The sequence below is a fragment of the Chiloscyllium plagiosum genome, chromosome 1 (assembly GCF_004010195.1).
Source record: "Chiloscyllium plagiosum isolate BGI_BamShark_2017 chromosome 1, ASM401019v2, whole genome shotgun sequence".
NCBI lineage: Eukaryota > Metazoa > Chordata > Chondrichthyes > Orectolobiformes > Hemiscylliidae > Chiloscyllium > Chiloscyllium plagiosum.
This window is the reverse complement of record NC_057710.1, coordinates 114979269-114991565: the sequence shown is the minus strand read 5'-3', so window position 1 is coordinate 114991565 and position 12297 is coordinate 114979269. Positions and strand designations below refer to the sequence as shown.

Here is a 12297-nt window from a genome sequence, read left to right as displayed (position 1 = left end):
GAGGGATCTCCCTGAAAGTGACAACACAAGAGGCTTATGCCCGAAACGTTGATTCTCCTTCTCCTTGGATGCTGCCTGACCTGCTGCGCTTTTCCAGCAACACATTTTTAAGTGGAAAAGGTGGTAAAGCGAGTGTCTTGCTTTCATCAGTCAGAGCAATGATAATAAAAGTTGACAAGTCATTTTGCATCTGCATACGAGTTTGGTCAGGCCACAAGAGTGTGAGGTTGTGGTCGCTGCATTATTGGTTAGGATGTGGAGACTTTGGAGAGAGTGCAGAAAAGGCTTACCAGGATGTTGCCTGGGTTGGAGTGCATTAACTGTAAGGAGAGGCTGACAAACTTGGATTGCTTTCACTAGAACGTCAGAGGCTGAGGGACGACCTCATAGAAGTATATAAAATTATGAGAGACATGGATAGGATGGATAGTCGAAGTTATTGTCTCACGATGGAAATGTCAAATGGGGGCACAGGTTTAAGGTGAGAAGGGGAAAGTTTAAAGGAGATCTGCTAAGCAAGGTTTTTTTAAACAGAAGTAGTTGCCTGGAACATGCAACTGGGGAAGGTAATAGAAGCAAATATGACAGCAGTGTTGAAGAGGCATTCAGACAGACAGATAAACAGGCAGGGAACAGAGAGATATGGACCATGTGCAGGCAGATGGGATTAGTTTAGAATGGCATCATGGTTGGCACAGACATGGTGAGCTGAAGGGTTTGTTCCTGCATTGCACTATGATTTAATTTGAATAATTTTTAATTGTGGGACATGGGATGAAGAAGCCATTAAGAACTGTAACAAGAAAACTTGTTGATTAAACTGAATGTGAGAGTATTCTGCCTAAACACACCCCAAAGTATTCCAAATCTGTTGGGATATTGTATTGGTGTCTACACTGTACTTTGCCTAACCTCAGAATCATTGGTTTTGACAGTGGACACCAAAAGTAAAAATATTTTATTTCCCACTATTTACAAACTTGATTCAACTTAGTTGCATTGGAATTCATCACTGGAGGATTGTTGTGCAGTACTATTGCGATTTTCACAGAATTTCCTGTCCAGCTGTGTTGGCTATTCACTGCCATCTGTTGGATAATAAATGTCCGACTAATGGCATAATTGGTATGGGGGTGAGGGACCTTGTGCAGAACAGAAATTCATGTCTGCACATAATCAGTGGCACTTCTAAATGTTTACGATCAGATTTCCCTCCTTCCAACATCACCAAACCTAACTTTAGCTGAAGTCATGAATAATATGTTCTGAGGTGATGGTCAAAGTGAATTATCACCGTTGAAATGTCCAGAACTGAATAGCACACAAGTTTGAACCGAGTGCTAGCAGTTTGTGAACAAAGTCCAAAAATTGAATTACATTTTTATTTCACAGTTAATATTTTATGGCAATTTTCTGCTAAATTCTAATTTCATTAGGTTTAAACCTCTCTCTACTTGAGATCAATTACAAATGGTTAATTAAGGTAACCAGTGAAACTGTTTTACTGTACCTGGGGCTGAGCACACAAGCACATGAATAGCGACATCTCAATGTGACTTTGCAAGTTTGAGCAGATTGCCTGGGAGTTAGATGAGGAGAGGAAGGAAGTACAGGTACTCCTCTGTTCTTTCTAACTTTTTCACTCTGTAGGAATTGGTTCTTCCTTTCTACGGGGAAAGAACTAACTATTGCTGAGTGGTTAGAATCCATTCAATTCCTATGGTTTAAAATAAGCGGTAAAGTCAGTAAGTATATATATCAAAAGTGAGGACCATTTTCCATGGTTAACTAAAAATGTTAAACACAGTATCAAACTTGAGGAAAAAGAAATACTAGTGCAAAGGTGAATGGCTTACAAGATTAGATAGATTAAAGAAAAAACAAAGATTTGCTGTAAGATTAGTAATGTAGGAGATATCTCAAACTGGCGTGACAAAATACTTGTAAATTGTTTAAATTCGTTTAAATGAGTTGGCATTCAGCCAATTAATTTGCCATTGGAACAGAACATAGTAACCAGCAGTTAATTGAAATCAACCATGCCTATATCTTCATTTGCATCAATTTTTCAAATAACTTTTCAATTTCAGTTTGTAAAATTCAGTAAATAATAAAAAGCTCATTGATCAAATTCCTGTCGATAATCAATGATATTTGCTCAATTTGTGGATTCATGAAATTGAAGACTGTATAACTGAGGACGCACAAAATAATTTCACCTTGACAAAGTCACACATTACATCTTAATTGAAATCCAAAGTCTATACTTTTAGCAAGGGTTTAGTTGGGGTAAAATCATTGCCTTGGGAGCTTATATATTGTTGATTTAAGATACATACTTTAATTCAGTACGTATAAAATTTCAAAAAAAAGGTAAAGTTGCCATAATCTTACCAGAGCATAGGGCTGCTCTCTCATTAGCGAGAAATAACTGGTGGTGGGTTTATCCTGAGAGTCACCATGCCTCAGGTGAGGGGAGAGGTTGAATGGAGAGTCCTTCATTGTAACCGCAGCTGATGTATAAAATTACATGCCTTTCAAATCTAGTTTCTTTTATATAGGCGGGTAGATTTAACACAGAAACTTCATTATTGATACAGCCTTGGAATTCAAATCCTCAGCAGTTACTTCAGAAAATTACTCTCTTTATTGATGTATCGTTTTCCAGTGATATCATAGCCCAAATGCAAATATTTCCATTAGGAACTTGCATCAAGATATTCAAGGAACTGCTCTGAATGCGAAATACTCAAACATATCAGTAAAGGTTCACTTCAATATGAGATAATCAGGCAGAATCAACATGAATTGGTGAAAGTGAAATCATGGAAGGTAGATATAGGAAAACCAATACATGTGGTATACATCAATTACCAAAATGCAATCAATAGGATGTCACATAAAAAGTTTTTACACAGAATAAGATCACAAGGTGTAGAGGGTAACATGTTAGCATATACAAAGGATTAACTAACAGGAAGCAGAGCATAGGAATAAAGGTTTATTTAAGGTTAGCAGGCTGCAACTGGAGTGGCTGGGGTGGTACAATGGCTCAGTGATTAGCACTATCGTCTCACAGCACCAGGGATATGGGTTCGATTCAGGTGACTGACTGTATGGAGTTTGCACGTTTTTCACATGTCTGCATGAGTTTCCTCCAGGTGCTCTGGTTTCCTCCCACAGTCCAACGGCATGCAGGTTGGATGGACAGGCCATGCTAAATTGCCCATAGTGTCCAGAGATGTGTTGGTTAGGTGGACTTCTATATTAAATACAGGATTACAGGGATAGGGTAGGGGGTGGATCTGGGTGAGATGCTCTTCAGAGGATCATGAACTCAATGGCCTGCTTCCACATTTTGGGATTCTATGATTCTTCTGTGATTCTGCAACTAGTGGAGGGTCACTGGAATCAGTGATGGGCATCAACTGTTTACAGTCTATGTCAATGTTATGGATGCGAGGTGAATAATTATATTTGCCAACGACACTATAATAGGAAAGTTTAGCAATCTAGAGGTAGAGAATCTGCAAAGGGATGTAGATAGGTTAAGTAACAGAGTAAAAAAAATTGACAGGGGAAATGTAATTTTGGAGATTCTGAACTTGTAAACTTTGACAAGAAGAATGAAAAAGCAGTGTATTGTTTACACAGAAAGGGATTGTAGAACTCTGAAGTAGAGAAGGATCTGGATGTGCTGTTATGTAAATCACAAAAGGGTAGTATGCAGGTACAGCAAGTGATTAGGGAGGAAAATGTAATGTTGGCATTTATCGGAAGAAGCACAGAATATAAAATCAGGGAAGTTTTACTGCAGCCGTACAGAACCTCGGGAAGACATTTGGAATACTGTGTGCAATGCCGAACTCCTTATTTCATAAAGCTATAATTACATTAGAAGCAGTTCAGAAAATGTTCTTCTGACTTGTTCCTAGGATAAGGGGTTTATGTTTTGATGGAACATTTCACAAGCTGGGCTTGTATCCAATGTATCTTAGAAAAAGGAGGGGTGATCTTATTGAACATATAAGATCCTAAGAGATTTCCTAAGGTGGATGCTGGGAGGAAGTTTCCTTTTGCGGAGGAGGCTAGAACTAGGGGACACAGTTTAAGAATAAGAGGTCTTTCTTTTGGGTGGAGATGAGCAGAAATGTTCTTTTTTCCCTTAGAAGTGTTATTCTTTTCCCCAGAAAGTAATATCAGGTAATACTGAACTTAATCAAGGCAGAATTAAATAAATTTTCAACAGACAAAGGAGTCAGGGACCATGGGGAGCAAATAGGAAAGTGAGGTTGAGACCACAAACAGATCAGCCATTATCTTAGAGTGAGCGTCATACAGCACGGAAACAGACCCTTTTCAGTCCAATCGATGTTGAAATTAATTCCAAACTAAATTAGTTCCACCTTCCTGCTTCTGGCCCATATCCCTCCAAACCTTTCCTATTCATATTTCTATCCAAATGTATTTTAAAGGTTGTAACTGTACCTGCATCAACACTTCCTCAGAAAGATCATTCTACACGTGAACCACCCTCTGTGTAAAATATTTGCCTATCGCATCTTTTTTAAAATCTCTCTCTTCTCACCTTAAAAATGTGCCCCTTAGGCTTGAAATCCCCCATCCTTGAAAAAAAAGTCAACTACCACTAACTCTATCTATATAAACTTCTATAAAGCTGCCTCTCAACCTCTTACGATCCAATGAAAAAAGTCCCAGACTATCCAGCTTTTCTTCATAACTCAAAGCTTCCATATCCGGCAACATCCTGACAGATGCCTTCTGAACCCTGTCCAGCTTGATAATATCCTTCCTATAACTGAGCGACCAGAACTGGACACAATATTCCAGAACAGGCCTCACCAACGTCCTGTACAAATTCAACATGATTTGCTAACTCCTATACACAAAGCACTGAGCAATGAAGACAGATGTGCCAATCGCCTTTTAAGCCCCTTGTCTATATGCAAGGCAAATTTCAAAGAATTATGTACCTGCACCCCTTGGTCCCTCTTCCTACAACACCACCCAGGGCCCTATCATGAATTGTATAAACCCTTCTTTGTTGTGCAAAATGCAATACTTTGCAATTATCCAGACTGAATCCCAATTGCCATTTTTCAATCCATTGACCCATTTGATCAAGACTCCTCTCGAAAGACCAAATCCTGCTTCCAAGTCATAGCCCTGTTACATATTATCAAAGTTAAAAATCACACAACACCAGTTGGTGTTGTGTGATTCTTAACTTTGTCCACCCCTGTCTAATACTGACACGTCAACAACAGGTTATTTTGGAAAACTTTTGGCTCAGAAATTGAGAGAGATTTGAAATGACTGCAAGTGTACCCAATGGTACAGAATTAAATGATAGTCACAGATTATCGATCTACTTGGCAAATTAATTGTATCGGAAGATAGTACTGGAGTATTACAGATGAGCAGCTTTGGCGTGCCATGAAACATTGGTAGACCAATAAATCATAGTGCAGGAAGAGGAAAGCCAAGTCAAGACCGGAAGTGTAGATTTAGAATCGACATACCATTTTGATACCCATGAATTGACGGAACAAACTACAACTTGAAACTCCAAATGTAAGCAGCAGGTCTTTTAGGACGGAGTTGAGGAGAAATTATTTCACTCAAAGTGATGTGCTTGTGGAGTTCTCTGCCGTGTGAAAACGTTCAGACCAAAAGATCAAAGACTTTCAAGAAAGACGTAGATATAACTCTTACTAATCAAGGGAATCATCGGACAAGGGATAAAAGCAGAAACAAGGTACTGAGATGATTAGTCATGATCATACTGAATGGTGTAGAGGCTTGAAAGTCTGAATGGCCTGCTCTTGCTGCTATATTCTATGTTTCTTTTTCCCTTACTTCAGTAATCTCATAAGAGGTGAAAAATCCACATATGACTTTATTTACTTGCAATCTACAGACATTCAATTTTTTCCTTATCAATACATTATTCTTGTGATATGTAAATAAAATTGCAGTTATAAAGAATAATAAACAGTCAATTCTACTATTTAATATGTTATAAATCATTTATAGAACTATAAAGACATTTATTATTTTATTATAATGGTTTTACTTACTTTTTTATAGAATGTTTCTATTGCAGGATCCACTTTTTCATGGAGTGAGAAAATTGGCGGTCTGGTGTAGGTCTGTTTAATAGGGTTAGGTAACGCTATAATTCTGCCATCACTTCCGAACCATTTCTTCCCCTAGGATTATGAATGAGAATATTTTTTGCCGAAGTTCTTAAACAAACATTTTGCGCAAAATACAATGATTACTTATTTTATGAAAGTGGGGTCCACACCACTTATTATTTGTTCAACCTACCTCTTTGTTTTTAAGTAGACGATGCTCAATGATGTTCTGGTTAGATTTGGAAACTTTTGGTCTTTCGCCAACATAAATGCCTTCATCTTCAAGAAACCGTGGCTGCATGTCTTCAGGAATCTTCTCTGATGTGGCCACTGAACATCAAGAATAATTTAATAAAGACAACCAGCTCACGGAACAACAATAAGAGCCAAAGATCCCAGCTTCCCTGAATAAGGAATAAATCCTACACAACTTCATGAGGTTTGCGTGGGTCAGCTCTATTGTGATATCAAATAATCTTAAACAGTACTCAAGATATGCAAGAGTTTAAGAATAATGAGTAGATATGATCAAAAATGACAAAGTATCACAGATCTGATAAGAGTAGCAGTCACCTGCCTGCATACTCTTATTGGAAAAGCTTCTGGACCCTCAGATGGTTGATACAGTCATGATGTGGAATCCAAAAGAATGGGCACTATAGCTCCTATATTCAAAATAAAATTAGTTTCCAAGACATAATTATGATGTCAGCAAACCCGAATGTGACCAGGATCTGTGAAGTCAGGGTAGTAGAAATAATCCAGTGGGTCTGTTATATACCTGAAGAACACACATCTTGCTCCATAATATCGTCAAATACTTGGACACTTGCACATTGTTGGGGCTTGTTTTTAGCTTTTTACCAACTGTTAATATTCTGAAGTGGCCGCTCTGTGTGCTCATGACCTACAGTCGTACTGGTTAAGCAAAGGTCTCATCAATATGTTCTTTTCCCACCACAATGTATGCCTTAAGTCATGGTGGTGAATGTTCCCCACTTTTGTTCCAAACTTTCTGCCCATGAATTTTCTGTATGCCCTTCATATGTATACCTGTAATTGTCAGTCTTACAGTGCTGTTAGCAATGCATTCATCTGTTCTGTGTTGTAATGATTTGCCAGGTACTCACTCTTCAATTCACTGATGCATCGTTCTGAAGAAAGATCATTGAAACTGAGACGTTAACTTTGTTTTCTCTGCACAGATACTGCCAGACCCGCTCAGTTTCAGAAGCAATTTCTGTTTCTTTTTGAGACTGATACTCTAGTTTGCTACCTTCTGCAGCCTAGACAGTGAGATGTCGATGTGTCTCTTGCTACAGGCTTTTCTGATGCCTTCACTCTCTTTATGTGAGTGTAGAAGGAGGTTAGTAGCAGACTGTTGAAAGATGCTGAAGGTCTGTTTTATACTTTATCTCTGACACCTTGGATTCTTCAGATTGATATGTTCAGTGCTGTTACTTTTCACTGATTATAAGAGTTAGATATTCCACAGGATCTCAAATATTTGTAAGCCAAGGCTATTGAGATGAAGGAATGTGTACCCAAAAGAAAGGCACTTCAGATTGATTCTGGAGTGTCTCTCTCTCCATAGCACCAGATGATTGATCATCTTCTTACTGCTTTGAGTATTCCCTGAGAATTCATGCTACATAGCTGATGACTTCACCTTTCATGGTGTCATCCAGGATTCTTACCAAAGAAATTTGTAAATGGCTTGCCACCTTGTAGTGAGAACACACTGAGTTTGTTGATAAAAGTTAATTAATTGTTTGTTAGTAAACATCAACCTTATTGTTAAATATGCACAATATACATAAGAGGGATCACAACAGGACAGCTCTCTACACACTCAGGTTCAGGTTCCATGCAATGTGTTAACATCTGACATCACTGATTATGTAATCTGATAATTAACACAGTGTAGTGTAAAGGATTAATACAAACCACGAACATCAATTAATAGAAAGTGTTTAAATGAACAAGCAAACTCCACACCAATGCGTAACTATTCAATCTACAGATCAGGTATTCACTTGCTTTGGCTAAATCACTGTTCAAAATTATTAATGAATATAGCTTCACCTGCCTTGCGTTTCAATAAAGACATCAGCTTTTTAAAAATATATAATTAAGTTAATTCATTAACAAGAAAACAAAGGAATTTCAAATACTGTTCAGACATTGCGAATATCACAAAATGCAACTTCTACCATGAGTCTTTCTAACCTCAAAATAAGCTCCAAAATTTAATCAGTCATGCTTTCTGTAGAACATCATCAATACATGCCAGAAGCTATACTTCAAAATATATTACCTGTAAGAATGCTGGGGGTAAAAAGAACCTTTTTATCCTTCTGTTGTCGACTATAGTAGCTTTCATAATCAGGAGCCTTTATTACAAGAAAATCACGAGCAGTATGGTCAATTATGAAGAGATAGTCATCCTCATTATCCATGTTATCTTTTACAAGTGGTTGATCCTCTTCCTACAACAACCAAGAGACAAAGTATTATTTTACATTCCAAGAAATATTTGCAAAAAAAGTAACAATTCCTAAATACTGAATGTTTAATATACTTCTATCTTGCTTAGTTACCACAAATTTGTACGTTATTTTTCACTGTTTTGAATTCAATATTCATTTACACATATGTTGCATTATTCTTGCCAAATACATTAATAGTTTCATAATTTATTCACAAAACAGGACGCAACAAACACTTCTTAGTTATATATAAGACACTCCCTCTGAAACAACTTTAGGACGTTTTTTGTAATAATACTTTATCAAGACTGTGCATAAATAGCTGTCTCTTTCAAAGAAAATACACTGAAATGGGGTTCTAAGTACATCTTAATCTGGCTCAAAAAACTTAATGCTATATAACCTTGAAAATAGTAGAAAATGTTATTTTTACTTGAAACAAAATCTATCTCCAAACATCTTTTGTTTTTCCTCTCTCCTTAGGTCCTTCGATGCCACGCATGCATTTAAAGAATGCTGGCAAGAGACAGTGTGACATTGTTTTACCAAGTGCATTCTGGACTGGTCAACTGGAGAAATGCCTGAAGTGCCTTGGATATGCTTTCTTTCATTACAAGAGCATTGATTTTCAAATAATTGAGATCATGTTGTGAAGAATGCAGGATAAGGTGAGCAAATCAATGTCCTAACTCCCATAATTAATCAAAAGTAATCACTCTGCTTAATACAGCACTGAGGAAGTCAATCTGAAGAAGTCCAAAGGAGTAGTAATAGACTAAGAACAAGTTCTTCAGTTATCTTATTGTCACCTATTGACTGTTATTGGAAAGGTTTAGACTAATAAGAACCACAGTGCTTATATAAAGTGGATGTTTAGTTAGATGTGGTATTAAAAGGCTATCGATTAATTGTACTCAGTGATGAGCCACTGCCTTCAGTAAGGAAGAAAGTAACAAGTGAAATAGGAGAGATAACAACAATGAAACAAAGAAACTCCAAAAACTGACTTCTAAAAGTATCTCTCTCTTTCTCCAGTGAACAATCTAGAAACATATCAATAAATGTTGTAAACTCTTTGGAATATTTTGATAAATGAAACCTCACCCACTGCTCATTGTGCTATGAAAGTTGCCTGGTAGATTTGCTGCATTTCCTCAGAGAGCTACAGGGCCTGCTTGGTCTGGTAATGCCCACACACAAAGAAAGGTCGTCTAATGAGAAGAGGTATTAAAATATATCGTATTGCATGATAGTTTTTATGTCCAATTTAAGCTGGTCATATAAACATTATTACAGAGACTATGATGAAGACTTAGGCAGAATTTCTTTGTCCTCAAGATCCTGAACGGTCTTCCCACCAAGTCCATATGACAGCATTGTAGTACATGATGCTTAAGGTACCCCTTAGCATAGACCGTTAAACTTTGGATACGTTTTCCCCAAGCTTGTTTCCATTTCTATTTTAGCCATCTAGCCCCAAGTGTCTGACTTCATAAACTGTGATGGTTGAAGGACTCGCTGTTCTCCCAAAATTAGGTCCCTGTAAACATACTAAGAGTGGCACGTCTCCAGGTTCAAAACAGTTGATTAGGATTCTATTCTTGAAAATGTGAGGTGTATAACTGTGCTTATTTAATCCCTTTGATTTCCTTCACGGAGGATGTAGTTTGAACTAAAACAGACAACTGCTTTATTGCAATAATTGGAGCATCTGTAATCCCATGAATTTCCATTGTGGAGGATGGCTGCTCTGTGAAACAAACCCTTTTTTTTGGCAATATCCTGGATCACCAGATCAAGTAATTTCTTTTTGACTAGGTTCTGAATCTTTTTATGTTAGTTATCCCTTTTCAGTGGTAGCTTCATTGGAGTTGTATGTACCAAGTATTCAAACGGTATCAGTAAATTTTTAACTTTTAACTTCAATCTGTTGATTAATTTGTTACGATTATCTCTCTGTGATTTTATCACTAGTGAAACAGCTATGCTCGCTTCCCCAATCAGCAATTTGAGGATTATTTCTTGTTTGGCATGATCTCTCTCATTGGCACGAATTCTTCTTGGGAACACAAGAAAATAAAGTTTGCTTTTTGAACTTTCATCTTCTGAATTACTTTGCCATCTATAACAGTCTTAAATGTTTCAGGGCTATTTGCTCAGCAATCTGTGCTGTACCCTGAGTTACATTAGTTGTCAATGAGTTTTTATCTGGGCATACTGTTAAATTTGCTCATTGATTGCTTGGGTTGTCTCACAAATCTTGCTGATTTTTGCAACCTGAAGTCTCTGTAATATTGATAGCAGTGAAAAATGTTCAGGGTTGAAAGCAAATCTGTATCTTAAAAAGTGTTTTCTCCAATAAGTCCAACTTTGCATTCTACCTGACCCATCTCTGAAACTAAATGTTCCAAACTTCATTAGTTCTGTTGCCATGTCTTCCTTATATGATCATTTGTTTCCATTTGTTTAGTTCTGAACTATAGCAATGGTTTTACTGCAGCTTTAGACAATTTCCCTCACTTTTACCATAAAATACAGAATTCCTATTTTTTACAAGTGAAATACGAATTGTGGCCTGTGTGTAAAAATGGGTGATTTCACAAAAAGAAAAAGAACTGCAGATGCTGGAAATCAGAAGCAAAAACAGAAATTGCTGAAAAAACTGGCAGCATCTGTGGACGGAAAGCCAAATTAATGCTTTGGGTCCAGTGACCCTTCTTCAGAACTGATTTTAACAAGGCAAAGGTTGGTATACATGCTGAAGATGGGTTAGAGGGCAGGCGGCAAATGAGAGTGAGCAATAGGTGGAGGTGGAGCTCAGGGAGGGAGAAACACAGTCAGGTCCAAAAAAAAGGAACATGTAATGATCAGCCTGGGAGAATCAACAGTTGCTAATGGGGACTATTAGCGGCTGACAACGGGTAGTTTGTCGTAGCAGCCCGTGTGATGACAGGTTCTGGTGTTTGGGGGTTAGGGGAAGGACATGTGAGAAGGTGTCCAGGCCCTAAGATTATTGAACTCAATGTTGAGTCCAGAAGGCTGCAGGATTCCCAAGCAGAAAACAAGATTCAGCTCTTCCAGCTTACACTGAGCTTCACTGGATCACTGCAGCAAACCTGAGACAGAGATGTTGGCCAAGGAACATAATGGAAGTGACAGGCAACAGGAGGTTTGGGTTCATTTCTGCAGACAGAATGTAAGTGTCCTGCAAAACAGTCACCCAGTCTGTATTTCGTCTCCTCAATGTAGAAGAGACCACATTGTGAGCAGCAGATACAGTAGATGAGATTTAGTGAAGTGCAAATCAAATCTAAAGACTGGGACATACAGAGGAACCTCGATTATCCGAATACCAATTATCCAAAGATTGGATTATCCAAAGGAGACCTCGAGGTCGCGATGGAAACATTACATTAAAGACCTGTTTCCAACAGAGATCGCATCTTTTGTCTACAGTGATTAAAAGGGCATCATCTCCAAATGACTGACCTCCCGCCCTCTCTCTCTCACCATACTTTCCCTGGAGTTCTTCAGAGGTGTGTCATTGTCCTGTACAGGGCAAATGTGGAACCTGTCAAAAGTTGCAGTAGAAAGGTGTGTGTGTGTGTGTGTGTGTGTGTGTGTGTGTGTGTGTGTGTGTGAGAGAG

General features: G+C 37.9%; 1 protein-coding gene across 1 annotated transcript in view; it reads right to left on the bottom strand.

Moving 5' to 3' along the window:
• Positions 1-12297, bottom strand: part of cc2d2a (coiled-coil and C2 domain containing 2A) — a 183697-nt gene that overhangs the window by 95494 nt on the left and 75906 nt on the right. Inside the window, exons 11-13 of the mRNA XM_043700613.1 lie at positions 8479-8650; positions 6355-6491; positions 6102-6233 (exon numbers count right to left, since the gene is read on the bottom strand). Of these exons, the coding sequence (XP_043556548.1) occupies positions 6102-6233; positions 6355-6491; positions 8479-8650 (441 nt within the window). The remainder of the gene's footprint in view (positions 1-6101; positions 6234-6354; positions 6492-8478; positions 8651-12297) is intronic.